General features: G+C 37.0%; 1 protein-coding gene across 1 annotated transcript; it reads left to right on the top strand.

Moving 5' to 3' along the window:
* The first annotated feature begins 1,041 nt into the window (after window positions 1-1,041).
* CBR4 (carbonyl reductase 4) lies at window positions 1,042-19,092 on the top strand. Its single transcript, XM_072623163.1, has 5 exons — window positions 1,042-1,458; window positions 6,678-6,798; window positions 7,517-7,653; window positions 10,461-10,595; window positions 18,810-19,092. Exons 1-5 carry the CDS (start codon window positions 1,317-1,319, stop codon window positions 18,986-18,988), a joined length of 714 nt encoding a protein of 237 aa, XP_072479264.1. The 5' UTR covers window positions 1,042-1,316; the 3' UTR covers window positions 18,989-19,092.
* The last annotated feature ends 957 nt before the right edge of the window (window positions 19,093-20,049 follow it).

Raw genomic sequence — 20,049 nt, 5'->3', positions numbered from 1 at the left:
GTGCTCTGTCCACTGAGGCACCTACAACAACAAATGTACATAAATGTGATCTGCAAAATTCAAATCCTGTCTCTGATACTTTAATTTTAACTTTAACTGTTACAAATACAGTATACATATGAGTATTATGACATACATATAATATGTATTGTATATTACACACCTTATATATACACGCAAGTACATATGTATAACACACACGATATAATGCAATACTATATATGCACATGTAATATTCATATGTAAGATATATTTGTGATTTAGCTAAAATTAAAGTTAAGCCTTCGAGACAGGATTCGAAGCCCAGTCTCTGCTGATCCTTCTTACTCCTGGTCTCTCTACGTCTGGGCATTTTTTAAGCCTGGTACATATTCTTATCTCCTTTGGTCTGTATCACTGACCCCGCAGATGACGACTTGTCAAAATTAACAAGTAATTCACATTCACATCATCTGCTTTTTTACAGATGCCTTCCTCATAGCAACTGTTCTTCAGAAGGTGAAAACTTTTATCCTTGTTTGACAGATGAGGAAACTGAGGCTCCGAAAAATGTGCTTCGGATTCTCTGGGGAAAAGGTCAAATGCACCGGGGAACTTGGGCGATGACAACATGATTATGATAGATTTACACTGTTATATCGTATTATATTACATTACATTATACATCATATTACGTATTAATTATATTATGTTAGTTGTTATGTCATATAGCGTTTTCTCCGGGCTAGGCATTGTGCCCAGTGCTACCTATTTATCTCGACAGCACCCACATTTGCTTCCCCTCTGAATGAGGTCACGGTCACCTCAGTGTAGTGCCTGCAAAGGATGAAACGGGGGAACCCTCCATTTACTTTCACAGTCTCTGATCCTCTTACAAACCTCTGCTGGGGGCACCCAGACATATTCAGCAGCAGCTTCCGGTCACTCCTTCCCAACTCGGCTCTAGCTCGTTAAAGACCTAGATTAAAAGACTACATATCCCATACACGCTCTCGCTCCCGAGCTGGACTACATGTTCCGGCATGCATCGCGGTGCCATTATTTTTATTTTTATTTTTTTTTTTCCCAGCAGAACAGCTTCCTCTTACACCTTGGAGGGATCTTTCTTATTAGAACCCCAGCCCCGCGGCAGGTTAGCCGGCCAGCTCTTCCACGCCCGAGTACGAGGAAGCGGGAGCACCACGGTGACAACGTCATCGCGCTGACGTCAGGGCGGGGCCCGACCTGCTCTTGACCCTTCACTCGTTGCAGCCCCACGCTCCTGAGCTCCGCCTCCTCCCTTCCCTTCTGCTCGGTTCTGGTCAGTGCAGCCCCTCATGGAGAAGGTCGGTGTCGTGTTCGGGGGCTCTCGGGGCATCGGCAAGGCTGTGGCCCAGTTAATGGCCCAGAAGGGCTATCGGCTGGCGATCGCGGGCAGGGACGTGGAGGCCGCGGGAGCCGCTGCTAGGGACCTCGGGGGTAGGTATGGCGGGGGCCGCGTCCACGTGGTCACGGGCCCAAGGGCAGGGAGGGCGGGAGCGTCCTGGCCCCTGACCCCCCCTCCCTGGACGTTCCATGCCCGAAGCGTGCGCTAATGCAGCCCTTACGGTGAAAGAGGCGCATTCCCCCTCTCCAGCAAACCCTTTCGGTGCCTCCTTCCATGCCTGCGCCTTGAATTGCTCCTTTAAATCCGGAGCAGGGCTGCTCTTTTGGTCCAATCACAGTCTTGTCGGAACATTTCTGGGTTTCAATCCAGTAAACCGTAAATACCTACAAAGTGCCAGGCACTGTGCTAAGCCTTGGGATTCACTTAACTGAAAGACGCTCCCTGCCTCCGAGGAGCTTCCAGTCTAAAGTGGGAAACCACGTACAGAAAGGGGCAGCCAGTGTGCCTCTTCCACTTATACCATCACCCCAATTCAGACCCCTGCCTCCTCTTTCCCCACTTACAATAGCTTCCTGACTGGTCTCCCACCCTCTAGTATTTTTCCTTGTATACTACACAACTGTCAAATGGATAACTTTCTTGAAGCACAGGTCATTAATGCTCAAGAAACCGAAGCTACTAAAATAAAATACAAATTTTTAATAATTTTTCTGCTTGTCATTTAAAGCTTTTCATCATCCGGCTTCCATTTTTCTTTCTAGAGGGGTTTGTCTTTGCTCTCCCTCCCACCAAAAGTGGTGAACCTCATTTAGCCACATGCCCTCCCCTGCTTCCACCCTTTTGCACACTGCCTGCCAGAAATATTTTCCCTCTTTATCTCTTCTTGGAATCCCTAGTTCCCTTTTGGGTTCAGCTCAAGGATCACCAAAGGCAGCTCAGCTGGGATCCTGAGCTCCTTTGAGGACAGGGATTATTTTCATTTTTATCATTTTACTTTAGGAGCCGACCATAGTGCCTGGCATATAGTAAGTTTGATAAGTCTTTACTGAATTGAAGGCACTGTGCTCAGAGTTGGGGATACAGAAATAATAAAAAAAATGACCCAACTAGTGCTGCCAAGGAGCTTACATTTGTCACTGTTGAGCAGTCCTTCCTGTGAAATCAGTGCAACAATTGGGAGAATAAGGGATTTAGAGCAGGGGTGGGGAATCTTGGGCCTTCAAGCCCAAGTGTGGCCCTTTGACTGAATCCAAACTTCAAAGAACAGGTCTCTTCAATAAAAGGGTTTATTCTGTAAAACTTGGACTCAGTCAGAAGGCCAAATCCAAGGACCTAGAAGGCCACATGTGACCTTGAGGTCAGAGGTTCCTCACCCCTGATTTAGAGGATACAGTCCATCAGTTCAACACTTGAGAGAGTCAGGTTGGTGTAGTTAATAGGGGTAGTTAGGTGGCCTACTGTAAAGGGTACTGAACCTTCAGTCAGGAACACCTGAATTCAGTAGCTGGATGATCCTGAGTAAGTCATTTAACCACTGTCTGTCTCAGTTTCCTCAACCATTAATCCAGCTAATAACAGTACCTATCTCTAAGGTTGAGAGAATCATAGACATTATATAAATATTAACTGTTCATCATGATAGTGTAATAGAAAGTGGAATTAGATTTGGAGGTAAGAACTGTCTTTGAAACTTAACTGCTAGTAACTGTTTATCATTCTGGGCCTATTCTTTCATCTGGAAGACTGGGCTACAGCTAGGAAATCTCCAAATTGGAAAGGACCTCAGAGGTAATCCATCTGAACCCTATCTGAACAGAAACCCCCTCTACAACAACCCTCGCAAGCTTAAAAGATCTCTTTATTTCTAGCCAAAAATCTCTCAAAAACTTCCACAGGTTGCTCAGTGAGAAGATGCACGTAAGCCTTAAAGCTCTTTATAAATGTCAGTTATAATTATGATTGATTATTTCTCCTGGTTCTGCTTGCTGAGACCAGGCAAAACAAGTCCAGTCCCTCCCTCTTCCCCCGTGATTAGCGCTTCAGATTCTCAAAGATAGCTCTTATGTCCTTCTTAAGTCTTTTCTCCTCCAGGCTAAATAGAGACAGACAAAAAAGACAGTTGAAAGATCAGTGAAGAAAAAATGAAAGTGAAAAGCACAGACAAGCAGGTAGAATCAGGTGCATGACCAAGAAAGGCAGAGAGAAATGGAGTAAAAAGAAGAGAGAGAGCTATGGTAGGTCTTCTGTTGAATATTCAGGTTCTTGTTCAGTTGTTTCAGTCATTCTTACTCTTTGTGATCCCTTTTGGAATTTTCTTGGCAAAGATACTAGAATAGGTTGCCATTTTTTTCCTACAACTCATTTGATAGATGAGGAAACTGAAGCAAACAGTTAATGAATTTCCCAGGGTCACACAGCTAGTAGGTCTTCCTGACTCCAGGCCTGATGCTCTATCCACTGCACCACCTAGCTGTTCCCAATTAAAATGCTGACACCTCAAGTGAAGATGTATTGAACCAGAAACAGTCTAGTTTATGGGCTAGTGGGGTTTAGTTTATCTAGTTATTTTAAATGCCAAGTGAGAGGATGGCCTTTCCATATAGATACATTTTGTAGGAAGGAAAGAGAGGTAAGATTGGTGAAGAGTGGGCATGTGGAATTAGGTGGAGGGAAGGTAGCAGGAGGACCCTGGGAGAAGATGGTGGCAAGAGGAAGAGGGAGGTCACAGAAGTAGGGGTAGAGAATGACACAGGGGACTGGAAAGACAGAGATTGGGCTTTAGTATCAACTTTACCTCTGACTTGGGGCAAATTATGTGATATCTCAGAGCCACAGTTCCATCTTTAAATAAAAGGATTGGCATTGTCATATTCACCTTTCTCTGGTTTCGACAAAATAGTCACTGTGATTCAGCATAATAAATAAACAGACCTGTAAGACTAAATAAATAATGTTTCTTGTTGCACATATACATTGTGTTTGTCAAACATGTAGGCACGTTGTGATGAATAATGAATAAAATACAAACTCATCTGAAAGTATTGCTGAATTTGTAGCTTTTTGTTATATGTTTCCTCAATGTAAAACAGCATTTATTCAATTAAATGATATTTTGAGAACATGGAGCTTCGAGATCTTCCCTCCTTGCCTTCGAACAAGCACCAGGAAGCATCCATGGCCTGTAATTGTCCAATCAATCAGTCAACTGACTTCTTTTTATTTTGTCAGTCAGTTTATCGACTATATTTTGTCGTATAAGTACAAAGTACAAAAAATGAAACATTTACTTTTCAAGGACTTACAACCTAATGGGGGGGACAACAAGTATATAATAGATAAATATATACAGAATAAATAGAAGGTAATTAGGGAGGGCACTGGCAGATTGGGGAAATCAGGAAAAGCTTTATATAGAAGGTGGTGAAGTAAGGAGGGAGGGCATCCTAAGTATAGGGGCTAACCTATGTAGACACAGAGTAGAATCTTCTGTGTGAAGAAGCGAGAGAAGGCCAATTTGACTGGATTTAAGCAGGAAAGTAATATAATAAATCTGGAAAGAGGATGGGACCATGCTATGAAGGGCTAAGAAATTAAGCAGGAGTTTATTGATCACAGAGATGATAATAGAGGCATGGGAGTGGTACAGTTAGTGGGGGAGGGAGGGTCACATGGCCAGAGGCCTGATGTTTGGGGCTTAAGAGAAATTACCTTGGCTGTAGCATACAGGATGTACTGTAGTAGGGAGAGACTCAAGGCAGGGAGACCACTTATACCTTTGTAATCCAGGAGACAGGTGTAGCCTGAACTAAGGTGTTGTTCATTTGATAAAGGAGGAAGGGGCTGGATATAAAAGATGTGGAAGTATAATTAGCAAAATTTGATAGCAGACTGAATATTGAGAATGAGGGAGAATGAGAAGTTGAGTAGTATACTGACCACAGAGCTGTGAAACAAGAAGGATGATGCGTGCAGCAGAAATAGGGAAGTCTGGAAGAGGGAGTGGGTGTAGAGGGAGAAAGACAGTTCTCTGTTGGATATAATTTTTAAGATTTCTCTCATGTCCAGCTTAAACTTAAGTTAATTGGTAGCAGCTGGAGATGTAGGACTGAAGCTCGGGACAATATGGGCCAGATACCTAGATCTAAACAGGTAGTCCTAAATTCTTTAGCTGAGTATGGGAAATTTAAAAATAACGATTACATTTTGATATGTTGAGTTATTTTTGTTGCCCTGAAACCCCGTTTTTAGTAGGTGAAAGAGAATTTTTAAATTGGTTGACATTTTTTGAGTGAATTAAATACCTAAATTCTCCCCAAACTTCTTACCAACAACACTAAGATAAGTTTCATGAGGTCAGAACAGTGTCTCAATTAGTTCCTCCAGAACCTAAAAGAATACCTTTAGTAGCACTTAGTGGAACTAGACATTAATTTAGAAAAATCTAATATAAGGAATATAAAAGTAGTAATAATTTTTATAAATTGAATTGTGGAAGATGAGACCAAGATGTCAAATTAGCTAAGATTATAAAATTAACCTTAGCAATCTCTTAGTTTACTGAAAAGTCATTTATCTTTTTAAAAAAATATGCCTTACTGGAAATTGAGGGGATGCCCATCAATTGGGGAATGGGCGAACAAGTTATGGTATATGAATGTAATGGAATACTATTGTGCTATAAGAAATGAAGAACAGTCAGACTTCAGAAAAACCTGGATAGACTTATATGAACTGATGCTGAGTGAAATGAGCAGTACCAGGAGAACTTTGTACACAGCAACAACCACAGTGTTCGAGGACTGTTTCTGAGAGACTAAGCCCTTCACAGGAATGCAAGGACTTAAAACATTTCAAAAGGACTCATAATACAAAATGTCATTCACATCCAGAGAAGGAATTATGGAGTCGGAACACAGGATGAAACAGACTATTTTCTCTTTTGTTCTGTTTATTTTTGTTTAGTTTTATTCATGCTTTCTCCCATTCGTCTTAATTCTTCTTTGCAACATGACTAATGTGAAAATATGTTTAAAAAGAATGTATATGTAGAGCCCATATAAGATTGCACGCTGCCTTGAGGAGGGAGGGGGAGAAAATTTAAAAGTTATGGTAGTGATCTTTGGAAATTGAAAACAAATAAATTTGGGAAAAAACACACACAAAAAATATGCCTTATGATGAAGCAAAGACCCTGGATAGTGGTACCTTTAAGAGTTTCCCTTTTTTAAAAAAATTGAAATACAAAAAAAAAATTGAAATACTTCAAAAATACAAAACGTTATCTTCAAAATGTCACTTTATATTTGTGTAGGAAATCATTTGGCACTTTGCTGTGATGTCGCTAAAGAGCAAGATGTTCAAAATGCATTTGAAGAGATAGAGAAAAATTTAGGTCGTGTTAATTTTTTGGTAAATGCAGCTGGCATAAACAGGTTAGTGTTTGATTTCTTTCAGAATCTAATGTATACTTGGTATATGTTATTTGTACATTTAATCTGAGTTTGATTTCGAATTAACATTACCTCTAATTCAGACCTTTAAATAGTGAAATTTTGATTTTCCCTGTTGATCATTTGCTGCCAATTGCTCGGCTTGGCTTCAATTCCACCATCAGCTCATCATCAGGATCATAATAATATTGATAATGAAATAGTCACCAGGAAACTGATCATCATGGAGATTGCTACAGCTTGGCTACTCACACCCTATTGATACACTCAGTTGCTTCTGCTCCTCTGATTGGAGGGCTGCAGGGTGGAACAATAGCCGCCCTTTATAGCCTCAAAGCTTCAACCATCTTTTCATTTGTTACCAGCTGCTTGCCTTGACTTTGATTCCACAATCATTTTCATCATATACCTTCTGGTGTTTCCTTTTGTGCATTGTCTCCCCTCATTAGATTGTAAACTCCTTGACAGAAGGGACTATTTTTTCCTTATTTGTATCCCCAGCAGTTAGCACAGTGCCTGGCACATAGTAGGTACTTAATTAATGCTTGTTTCCTCTTTTTCCCCTTTCCATACCAGGTAATGTATAGTCAAGTTCTACCTATACTGTGCAGATGACCAACATTGGAAACTCTTATTTGGAAGTTATAAACCCTGAAGGAATGGTATTTTACTGAAAAATTTTGTTTCTTGCTCATTGTAGGGATGCCTTATTACTGCGAACAAAAACTGAAGATATGGTGTCCCAGCTTCACACTAACCTCTTAGGATCCATGCTGACATGTAAAGCTGCTTTGAAGAATATGATTCAACAACAGGGAGGCTCTATTGTTAATATAGGTGGGTTTATTCATTTTGAAATACCACACATTTTAAGAAAGTTTGAATTCTCATCCCTTTGATCTGAAGTGAATTTTTACATAGTAAGCCTAAAGCTTATTTTTGTATTCTTTATGCAAATAAGAGTTTGATAAATTAACAGTGTAAGATTTCTAGGTCATTTTTAAACTATTTCAAAATACAAATAAAAGGTAATATTGTTCAGGGACCACCTTTTTTGACACTACAATGGAAGTGAGAAACTTCTAGTCTATGGGGTATCAAGCAGGAATTTCATTAGAATTTCATTAGCACAAACTAATCCCCCAAATCCAACAACACATGGGCTTTGATATACAATTCCCTTGACAGCTATGAAAAAATAGTAATGCCCTTCTCAAAGGTGTCCCAGAAGTCTTAGTACAGCTCTAATGTCTGAGCCTGTGATCCCTCCCTACTCTGTTCCCGTTCTTTAACTAGATACAGTATTCACAAAAACAAATACTGTACAAATATTTATTAAACAGTTGATTTATATTGGCACAATGTGCAAGGCACTGGGGAATACAAGAATTAATATAATGATTAATAAAATGTGTTCCCTCAAAAAACTTGTAGTCTAGAAATGAAATAATACAATGTGTTGTTTTTATTGAATAGAATTTTAAAATTTTCTATTAGTATTAATTTTGGTGTTTGGGATATTTTATATTTTTTCTCTCAATAATTTTTTTTCTTCTCCGTCAGCATTTACCAGTGTTTTAAATATACTAGGCAGTGGTAGATGAATAAATGAAATGTCAAATAATAAAAGTTAGGTTTCCTTTTTCCTTTTATGTTCAATGACTTTGAATAGAAAAATATGTTTTCTACCTGTGCTTTAGAAAGATCTGTATATGTTTATATTAAACCAGATCATCTGGAGACCGTGATTGACTGTACAAGTTATAATAGGTTCTTGGAAATAATTGCTGCTTCTTAAAATATACTGCATTTCTTAAAAGTCTGTAATTCAGGTTTCCTATCCCTTGACATATCCTGGCTGTGGGACCATCTGCCTGTTATTTAACTTCTCACTCACCATAGGCCACTCTCTGAGACTTTTAGTTGCAAATGAGTTGCTGATCGGCATTGTTAGAGGGAATTTCCTTACCAGGAGTTCCGTATATTAATGAAATCACAGATCTGACCAAAAAAACCCAAACAAACTTAATGACTTCATGTTAGCTGGTCCAAACTGAGATTTCAACTTTATATAAACCAATTTCTATATCTAGAATTCTAGATACATTGAAACTTCTTTAATTTTACAATTAAAGCCATTTAAACTAAACATTACAATTAAGGCAGTAAAGTATTGTGGTGGATAGAGAGCACTGGTCCTAAAGTCAGGGAGATTCTGAGTTCAAGTCTGGCCCTAGTACTTAATAGCTATGTGATCCTGGCCTACTCATTTAATTTGTCTGCCTCATTTTCTCAGCTGTAAAATGACGATGATAACAGTACCTTTTTCCCAGGGCTGTTTTGAGTATCAAATGAAGTATTTGTAAAATGTTTGGCATAATGCCTAGCACATAATAGGTACTTAATAAACCCATCCTCCCTCCCTTCCTTCCTGTCAAGAAGACCTGGGTTTGACTTTTGCCTGGTACACACTACTGTGTGAACATGGGTTTTTGTAGGAAGTTTCTATACTATGAAAATCACAAGTCAATTGCTAGCATAAACATACTAGCAATTAATCACCTTGTCTTTCACTCTGTTTACCCATGGCCATCCTTCCTAGAATTTTCATTGTGTCAGCACTTTGCCCAGAAGCTTAGAGTAGCCTTCTTTTACCTTCTGGATCAAACCTCTGTAGCCCACTTCTTCTCCTTCCCTCAGACCTCCATCATCCATACACTAGTGACCCACATTGAGCTTATAGGTCACTACAACTTTTTCTCAAGTGTTTTTCACATGATCTGTTGTGTAAACAATGGACTTACAAAGCTGATTTTTTTTTTTAACTTAAGTGTAAGACTTTACATTTCTGTATATTAAATTTCATCTTATTAGGTTTGGGCCATTGTTCTTTGCAGATATTTTAGAACTTGATTATGTTACCCAGTTTATTATCTATTTCTCCTACCTGTTAAATCTTAAATAGGACAGGTCAAGGACCTAGGAAGAGCCTGGGAAGAGCCACTAGGTAGTTCCTTCTTAGTTGACATTGATTCATTAAAACACTACTCTTTGGTTCTTCTATTTTTATTGTCTTTTAATTCAACTAATTGTATTCTCAAATAATCCACATTTCTCCATTTTTGGCCTCAAAGATCATAGGATCATAGACATAGAGCTAGGAAAGACCTTAGAGGCAGGTCATTTAATTCAGTCCTTCATTTTATGGATGAGGAAACTGAGACTGAGGAGGTTAGGTAGCTTCAGGTTGTTGAGATCCTCCCCCTCCGAGGCAGTGCTCTTTCTACTCCACCATGCTGAGAAATTTAACCAGTGCTTGTATTAAAATACTTGTCTTAAAGTGATTGGCCAGTTATTCCCTTATGTTCTGCTAAAAGACAGAGCTGTTTTTTTGTCAACCTTGTCTCCATGGAATTCGTTACTATCCACTGTAGCTTTATGGTCTCTGCTGTCATGGCTGTCTGCTAATAAGTGAAACCATGGAAGTAAATATGAGCAAACCAAGCAAAGTATGGGAAAAGCATTAGGATTTCTAAATGTTAAAGTGTACTCTAAAAATTCTGAAGTTTTACAATTGTAAATTAACTGAATTAACAAATGAATCACTAATTTTAAAAAAAATATTTTCTTTTCTCTTTGTGCAGGAAGTGTTGTTGGTTTGAAAGGAAATCCTGGCCAGTGTGTTTACAGTGCTAGCAAAGCAGGATTAGTTGGTTTCTCCCGTTCTCTTGCTAAAGAGGTAGCAAGAAAGAAAATACGAGTGAATGTCATTGCCCCAGGTCAGTGTAAATTTATGTATGTGAAACACACACACAAATAGTATTGGGAAGAAAAATAATCTTGTACCTTTTTTTCTTTCATTCTATTTTTTTAATCTTTGGAAGAATGTTCTACATTTTCTAGGAAGTGATTTTGACAAACAGAGTCTCCTTCAGATTTATTTTTATAGCATGAAAATATATAGCTTCTTTTGTATTTGTCCTGATACTGCCCGCACTCAGTTTTCCACGTACTGAACATCTGATTTTTTTTATTAGATCTCTCAGTTTCTTTTCCTTTTTTTTCTACAGATGCTTTCTTTATAAAATGCTTAATTGTTCTTCTCTATTGACTGTACTGTATTGATGACTATAAACATAATATAACTTGTAAAAAATCCTTTTTATGGCTTATTAGGAAGTATAAAAAGTTTGGCAAGGAATAACATTTAAACTTTTGATGGAAGTGAATATTTCAGTGTAATCATGTTACTTAGTCAAAAATATTTTTTTCCGTACTACTAAAGATAGTTGATATTGAGTGTATAGGACAGCTGTTATTCTTTCTTACTCCTTGGATTAGCGTGAGGGAATGGACTTGTACTACTCTTCCTTTAGGATTCCTTAATGATTGAAGATTGAACAGTGAAAATAGTACTTAAAACGCCATTTTAGTTGTTTAACTGGTAGACTGTAGGAGATTGTTCAAAATGTTGTGTTTGTGGGGAGGAATTTCCTAATTTTTAGATAGGGTTCTATTGGGTTAGTCCAAATCATTATAATTTTAGTGAGTAATGAATATGGGTCAGGACCATTAGTCTTTATAAGTGAGCTCATTCAGTAGGTGCATTGGTACTGCATCTTGGTACTGCCTTCATTGCATTATTCTAAACAGGAAGGTTTATCTGTACTTTTGAAATCAAGCTGATTTTAGGATTAGATTAGGGAAAATAGAACCAACGAAGAAAATTTACCCAGTCATGTGTATTATTATTGGCTGTGAAGGATTAGCTGTACTAATGTTTTCTGAAATTTTGAGGAAATCTTTGTAAATGTGTTATTATTAACTAAAAATTGACTGTAAATCTGTTATATCCTCTTCTCTGCTACTTTAAGAACATATTCTATGATCTCAGGAGGGTAGTGGGTTCTTTGGAGGTCATTTCAGAAGGCAGAAGCCAGAATGTAAAAGTGCATTATTTGTTGCATATTTTATAATACTAATATTTCTGTGTACCAAGAAGTTCTGTACAAAACATGGGATTTGATTAGGTATGTTGGGTGGTTGGGAAACTGGTTTAATTATACCTAGGAAGTTTGAAGAATCCTAGGGCAGGTTATTACACAGCCTTGTATTGCATCAGAAATGAACATCTCTAAAAAGAAAAATGGCAGCTTTATGTTTCCTGCCCACTTGCTAATGTAAGTAGCAATTATCAGTGAAATGACCAGAAAGCACTTAGGGAGGAGGAAGAAAAACAAGGGACATCATTTATTCACAAAGTACCTTATCATTCTCTAAATCTTAAAGTTGATTGTAAAAAGAGTAATTACTTGCCAGGGTTGTTTTTTTTTTTAACTTGAGGTTACTTTTAAAACAATTATAAATTTCTTACTAGATAAAGGTTGTTGACTGGGTAATATTTAACATGGGAGACATCCTGTGCTTTGTTTTGGTAAGTATTCCTTTATTAATTAAAACATTTTCATATCAACATTACTTTATTCCCATGGGGTTACCTAGTTTCCTGCCACTTTGGAAAGGTGGAAAATGTTTGTATTTACTGCTTGAAAGACATTTCCACTAGAGAATAGACAAATGGAACAGCTATTTAATATCCAAGCTGGTAGGTATATCTAATAGTATGGCATTCCAATATATTGCATAATTATCACTGCTCACAGGCACAAATCCTAGTGTGTTATTTAAAACTAAACTTGTCTAAGGCCACATCTGAATTCAGGTCTTTTTGACTCCTGACCAATTTTCTCCTGATATCTATCTACTACATTTAATTTTTTACTTATTGATCTGTACTTCGTTTCATCAGTGTGAGGATGTCCCACTCTGAAAATGCCTTCCACTGCTTTAGATCAAGATCACAGCTGTGACTTAACAGTCACCTGCGAGTTACCTGGGGCTCTGAGTGGTTAAAGCACCTTGCCTGTAGTTACATGGCGAGCATGTGATGGAGGAGGGCTTGAAATTGAGTCTTCTCTATTTCTAGGCTGGCCCCACTCATATGCCATGTTACAACAAATGAAGAAGAGAAAGGCATTTCCTATCAGCCTTTACCAATTCTGAAATAATCATTGGTTGGCGATTATGTCTTCTTTCTTTTGTCAAGTCAACATACATTTATTAAGTACCAGCCACTGTGCTAAGTGCAAATATGAGTAGAAAGTAAGATGTTCCTCATCCTCAAGGAGCTTATTTTCTAATAGGGGAAGACAGCACCTAAAAGGGAGCTGAGAAGCAGGAGGAGAAGGCATAGTGGGAAAAGTCTGGAGAGTCGAGTGGAGCCTAGAGAGAATGATGAAGTGAACATGGCTGGCCCGTGCACTTCCCTAAAATGGAGGGTGTATGGGGAACTGACCAAACACAGGAGGGAGCCAGTGGAATGGAATGAATTTCTAGGAAGAGAAGGCTGCTTTGGCATGGTAGAGAAAGTTCAGAGAGGAATGTGCTCTCTGGAGTGCATATTTCTATATGCTAGACTAATTAGCTACTCAGAAACGTGGAGGTAGTGTCATCCTGTAAATACAGTATAGGTAGCCTAATGTGACCAAAACTTCATGCTAAAAGAATGGGTCAAAATAAGGGTACTATTAATTTACCTAACCAAAGCTTTGAATTTAAGGGATGCTGAGATTCTGTTACATTATTAGATGGAGGTACCTATAGTGATTTATAATCCATTGCAAATGTTGCCTGGTTATAGGACTGATGGATGTGAATTTCTTGGGACTGAAAATGTATTATCAAAGGATGACATGGGAGAAAATCCTCTGCTCTGGAGGTTATGGGAAATCTACTAGCTAACTTCCACTAAGGCAGCGTAGGGACAGGCTAGATTGAGGACCATAAATTAGACATTAAGAAGATCCCTGCTGGACTGGGTAAGAAATCCAGGGCTGTGCTAGCTGTGCTAGCAGCAGGGAGGACCAGCAGTGGAAAGCAGGTATATAGTGGATGGTATTGGGAGCGTAGGATAGGCTCACAGCAGAAGGTAAGGTGATGCATTCATCAACAGGAAGGGCCTGGTAGCAGGGGCTGGGGCTCAGGTTTGGGGCAGCCTTCCTAGAAGAACTAGGTTGGAAGGAAGGGTGATATTGAAAGATCCCTGTACTCACAGTCACAAGCCCTTTGAGCCTTGGCTTTCAATAACTGGATGACCATGGGCAGGCATTTAAACTTTCTGGATCTACATTTCCTCAGGTATATTATTAGAGGTTGGCAAACCATATGCTCAATAACTGTGTCATGGTTAATTAAGCAGGCTGTGGTAAATTAGTGCTAGAGAACAGGAGTGTCAAACTCAAGTAGAAAGAAATCCCTACTATAGCTTATTGACTTAGAAAACCACAAATTAACATTATATTGTACTATATTTTTATTTATTGTTAAGCATTTCCCAGTTACATTTTAATCTAGTTCTGGTGCACTGGGGAATTTTGCTGGTGTGAGTTTGACACTTCTTCCATAAAGTACTCCATTATTGTTAAGAATGAATGTAATAATGAGATTATATGGAAATATTGAAAGGTACATATAATGCCAGTCTTGTAAAAGATTTGTGCAGTCATTTGAAGTGGTTATTTTTTAGTCAATAGTGTTTGTGTAGCAATTTATTCTTATTGTGAGTTTGATTAAATATAAAAATTTTGGGAGGGAAACTGGTATAAGAACAGGACCAGTAATTCTATCAATGTAGAGAACTCAGTTGGGGAATTAATTGTACTTATATAGATCTGACTAGAAATTCATTTCAGCAGAGGGTCTATAATTTACAGTCTTAGAGAGCTATCTGTGGATACTGAGAGGTTTGATGACTTGCTTAAGCAAGTATATGTCAAAGACAGGACGTGAACAGAGGACTTCTTGGCTTTCTATCTCCCATGTTGTACTGTCTCTCAGTTATCAAATAAATCAGAGGATTGGATTAGGTGCTTTTCAGCTCTAACATTATATGAGTTCATGATTCTGTAGAATGCCTAAGGTAGTTTCCAAAGTGACTTAGTTGGGCACAGTAAGAACAGGAGTATGGTGACAATGAAACAAAGCAAAAGGCCAGTTGTTAGAAGTGGGGCTGCAAGGACAGAGAGAAATCAATAACAATTCTAATTGGGTGCTGAGCCGCCTGGGCAGTGAATTAATGAGGTCACATTGAGATCAAGCTCGAAAGTGGCTTTGAGGTTTGAAGGGATGGATGGGCATTTAAGACATTAATTAAACTTTTCTCATGAATCTGAAGTGATTTTTTTTCAGCATAATAAGCACCTTTGAAAATAAAAATGCGTTCTAAAATGTAAAAGCCTTTTGTTTTTTGTCTTTAGAAAAAAGTCTAGATTTCTTATACTTAATATTCTGAGATTCTTCATTTGAATTCTCTAAAAAGGTTATCATTTGCAGTTAATTTTAATTATTTAAGATTTGATTATACAGTCTGTATCATTTGATTCTCCTTTTCCTTCTATTTTCCACTTTTGAGATTATAAGTCCCTTGAGGACAGACTTTTTCCTTATGTATCTGGCATAAAAAATATACATTTTTAAATTTATTTTGTTAAATATTTATCATTTTACATGCCAAAAAAATATTTAACAATCATTTGAAGAAAATTTTGGGTTCCAAATTCTTTCACTCTCCTTCCCCACTCCCCTCCTTGAGAAGGCAAACAATTTGATATGTGTATGAAACAATGAAAAACATATTTCGATATTAGCCATGTTGCAAAAGAAAACAGACAAAAAGAACACCAAGAAAAATAAAGTAAAAAAAGTATACTTCCATTTGCATTCTGAGTTCATCAGTTTTCTCTCTGGAAGTGGGTAGCATTTTTCATTATGGGTCCTTTGGATTTCTCTTATATCATTGTCTTGATCAGAATAGCTTAAGTTTTTCACAGTTGATTATCATTGCAATATTGCTGTTCCTGTGTACAATGTTCTCCTGGTTCTGCTTACTTCACTTTGTATCAGTTCATATAAGTCAAGTTTTTCTGATATCATCCTGCCCATCATTTTTTTTGAGGGGGGCAGTATTGGTGAAATTATGTTTAATGGTCAAATTAGATAGAGTAAAATAAAACAAAAATTTTTAATGCCAACTTATTCATTAATTTTTTCCCAAGTATTTATGAAGCAAGTACGTCTTATTTTTTTTCCCCCAACCTGGTCTTTTCCACCTATCAAAGATAGTTGGAATGGCATGTGTAATTATATCTTTCAACAGTATATTCAACAGTATAGATGAAAGATATTGTAAACTTATATTTGGAGAAAACGTTGGATTTAGACAAAGTTTCCTGTTCTGATCTCACCCTTTATAACTTTTTTTTTTTGTTTCAACTAACTTTTTATTTGAATCTTTAGGATTTTCCATGGATATCATCATATTATTTGCAAAAAAGAAAGAGTTTTATTAGTTCATTGCTCATTTTGATTCCTTCAGCTTATTTTTCTCCTCTTATTGCAATTGCTAGCATTTTAAAAATTTGCATGTAAAAACAATTTTTAACATTTGTTTTTAAAACTTTTGAGTTCCAAATTCTCTTCCTGCTCCCTTCCCAGCCTCAACCCCACCCTCACTGAACAATTCGATGTAGGCTGTACATGTGTAGTCATGCAAAACATTTCCATATTAGTCATGTCGTGAAAGAAAACAGACAAAAAAACTCAAGAAAAAGAAAGTTAAAGTATGCTTCAGTCTGTATTCTGACACCACCAGTTCTTTCTGGGGATGGATAGCATTTTTCATTCTAAGTCCTTCAGAGTTGTCTTGGAACATTGTATTGCTGAGAATAGCTAAGTCATTCACAGCTGATCATCTTAAAATATTACTATTATTTTATACGTGGTACATTTCACTTTGCATCAGCTCATATAAATCTTTTCAGTTTTTTCTGAGAGCATCCTGCTAATCATTTCTGATAGCACAATAGTATTCCATCACAATCAATTTTCTCAACTCTTTGGAGCCACATTTAGTCATTATAATGATACAGGATTCAGTTTTGAGAAAATAAAGACTTTGTTCAGCCATTGCCCAATTGATGAGCATCCCCTCAATTTCCAATTTTTTGCCACTAGAAAAGAGCTGCTATAAATATTTTTTTTGTGTATATATATATATATATACACATATATGTGTCTTTTTGAGTACAGATATAATAGCAGTATTGTTAGGTCAAAGGATTTTCAGGGTTTTATAACCCTTAGGGCATAGTTCCAAGTTGCTCTACTGAGTAGTTGAATCAGTTCACAACTCCACAAATAGTCTCATTTTTCCCATATTCCTTCCAATATTTGTCATTTTTCTTTTCTGTCCTATTAACCAGTTTAATAAGTATGAGAGTAACTCACAATTGTTTTAATTTGCATTTCTCCAATCATTACGGAGTTAAAGCATTTTTCATATGGCTGCTTACATCATCTGGAAACTCTTCACGTTTTTTTATCCCCTTTTCTTTGATCTATTTGGGATACAGATCTAGTAGACCTAGCACAGTATTTTGCACAGAGTAGGTGCTTTCATAAATGCTTAATTGACTGGATTTTACTGCTATTAGGAGAAATGAAAAGGAATTATGTTTTGTATATATATATATATATATATAAGTAAATACAGGATGCACAAATTTGGGATATCCACCCGAAATATTCATACAGACTATCTGTGCCCAGTGTGTGGTAGAGCATTCTGAGCTCATATTGGCCTGATCAGCCACAGTTGTACACACTGTAATTTTACTTTACAATGGTGATGTCATTTTGGTCCTCTTTGAAGATGAAGGACAACAACCAACAATATATATTTTACTAGCTATGATAAAAGATTTAGTAGTAAAGAGGATTGTTAGTCTCTCACATAAAGATAATTGGATTTCATTTATTTATGCTCTACCTATCTTCCACTATGGATACAACTGTTGTTGTACAATTTGTCTAAGAATTGGTGAACATACCAAAAATACTAACACATAATTAAGTCCTCAAAAAAACTACTTAATCCTCCATCAAAGCCTATGCAGAGGCTATATGTCTGGCAGATTCTGGCAGGTCAAGCTAAACTTGAAAGTACTGAGTATGAGTCTAGCCTCTGACCACTGTGACCTGTCAACTTCCCAATCATCCTAGCCAAATGCAGAGGGGCTGATCATCAGATTAGTCAATGACTTGTGAAATTTTTAGCCACAGCAATTCATGAAGATCCATTTATTAAGGTATACTAGGTTTGTGAACTTCATTTGTGTAAAGAGTCTCAATTATAGATTCTTAAAGTATTTTTCCTGGTACTAGTCATTTCTCATACCAGCAACAGAAAGTCCTAACATTTTAAACCTGAAATATTGAGATGGCTTTTAAAAAAAGAAATGAAGTCATTTTGTTAAGAATTATTTAGTGTTTAGCATCTCCTGATGCTAAACATTTTGTTCTAATATCTAATATCCCATTCTAATTTTATAAGATCCTTACTGCTTTCTTTTTTTAGGTATCATCATATATCTGTGGAATGATTATTTAGAATCTATTTAAATAAAGACTGATCTTTGTTCTGCATAAAGATTTATTTTCTTGGAGTCTGTTCTTCTTCATAGTATGCATTTTTATTCAGATTAGGTTGTGTGAAACTTAAAGTTATAATTATGACCTTAATTGATGCTTCAATTCAGAACATGCTTTTTTGCAAACTTTTGTTTAATTCATTAATTATTTCATTCTTAACTTTTAACTCTCCATGTTGAGACAAAATAGCATCACAACCAGTCATGATCAGAAGATTGTTTTCCTTCATGACATAGAAAGAGTCACATCAAGTTGGTCCAACAAATCTTTGTCGTGTCTGATTCTGCTGCTGTCATAAAGACGTAGGCTTATTTTATAGCTTGTAAATCTAGGGAATTCCTGAACTACTCTAATATAGAACTAATTAATTTTTGTTAAGTATAGTTTAAATTCATATCTTAGTAGACACAATTCAACTAAACAACACAAACTTTTTTTTTTTAAAGGATTTATCCACACAGATATGACAAAAGCGTTGAAAGAAGAACAGTTAAAGAAAAATATTCCTCTTGGGAGATTTGGAGAGCCTAGTGACGTGGCACATGCTGTTGTTTTTCTTCTAGAGTCTCCTTATATTACAGGACATGTTCTGGTTGTAGATGGTGGATTACAGCTTGTTTTGTAAAGTGGGCACTATTCAGTAATAATAGCGTTTTGAATTAAAATTATATTTAATTTGTTAACAACTTCTGAATCATACCTGAATGAATGATAATCAAACCTATGAAATAACTTGTTATTCCTTATTTTCAGAGTTCATTTGATGGTGATTATGTGATCAAGTATGATTGAAAGGAATAATGTTTGACCAGTAGCCCTTTCCACGCTGTGCAGATGTGAAATCTGTTTTTTGGTTGTCTTATGTGCCATCAAATACATATTATGCAGTCATTTTCCAAAGGATGAAACCTTTACTGACTTATAGGTTTATGTCTACTTGGTTATCTGTTTGCATTTAGATGAGAGAGAAAATATATTATTTAATCTTTTATTGATACCTTTTTTCTACATCACATTCATTTTCAAATATATCCCTTCCCCCACCCTCAATCTACTGAGCTATTCTTTGCAAAAACAGATTTTTTTTTTAAATGGGGGGTTGGGGAGAGTATGTCCAACCAACCATACCCATGTGATATTCCACACTCGGTTCCTCCTCTAAGTAATGAAAAGGAAAGATGGCTGTATTTTGTCAACTCTGAAGTCACATTTAGTCATTATAATGATACAAAATTCAGTTTTGAGAAAATAAATTTTCGAGTAGTCATCTTATTTTCCTACGATATTGGGCTTTTCTGACAGTTAACCTTTTTGACTGGCTGTTGCTAGAATAAAAAAGTAAAAAGCTTATCTTGCATCTAGATTATTATCCTGATTGATGCCATTTTAGGAAGAAAGGAAGCAAGCATTTCATTAAGTGCTTACTATGTGGCAGGAACTGTGCTAAGGTGTTACTATAATTACTATAATTCCCTTTTTATAGTTTTGGAAACTGAGGCAGATAGAGGTGAAATGACTTGCCAGGGTCTCACGACTAGGAAGTATCTGAAGCCACATTTCAGGTTCACACAGTGAGTTATTGTCTGAGGGAGGATCTGAACCCAGATTTTCCTGCCTCAAAGTCCAGTGGTTTGTCCATTGTGCTATCTAGAAAGAGTATCCATAACATTTGTACAGTTGAAGGAA

This window comes from Notamacropus eugenii, chromosome 7, assembly GCF_028372415.1.
Source record: "Notamacropus eugenii isolate mMacEug1 chromosome 7, mMacEug1.pri_v2, whole genome shotgun sequence".
In the NCBI taxonomy this organism is placed as follows: Eukaryota; Metazoa; Chordata; class Mammalia; order Diprotodontia; family Macropodidae; genus Notamacropus; species Notamacropus eugenii.
The sequence above is the reverse complement of the archived record's forward strand: the minus strand, read 5'-3'. Positions and strand labels throughout refer to the sequence as shown.

What these genes read in the sequence shown, in the direction of transcription:
- CBR4 (XM_072623163.1), top strand. Translation starts at nt 1,317, where the DNA reads ATGGAGAAGGTCGGTGTCGTGTTCGGGGGCTCTCGGGGCATCGGCAAG. An exon ending in CGCTGCTAGGGACCTCGGGG is followed by an intron (nt 1,459 to 6,677) that starts GTAGGTATGGCG and finishes ATATTTGTGTAG; the next exon opens with GAAATCATTTGGCACTTTGC. An exon ending in AGTGAATGTCATTGCCCCAG is followed by an intron (nt 10,596 to 18,809) that starts GTCAGTGTAAAT and finishes TTTTTTTTAAAG; the next exon opens with GATTTATCCACACAGATATG.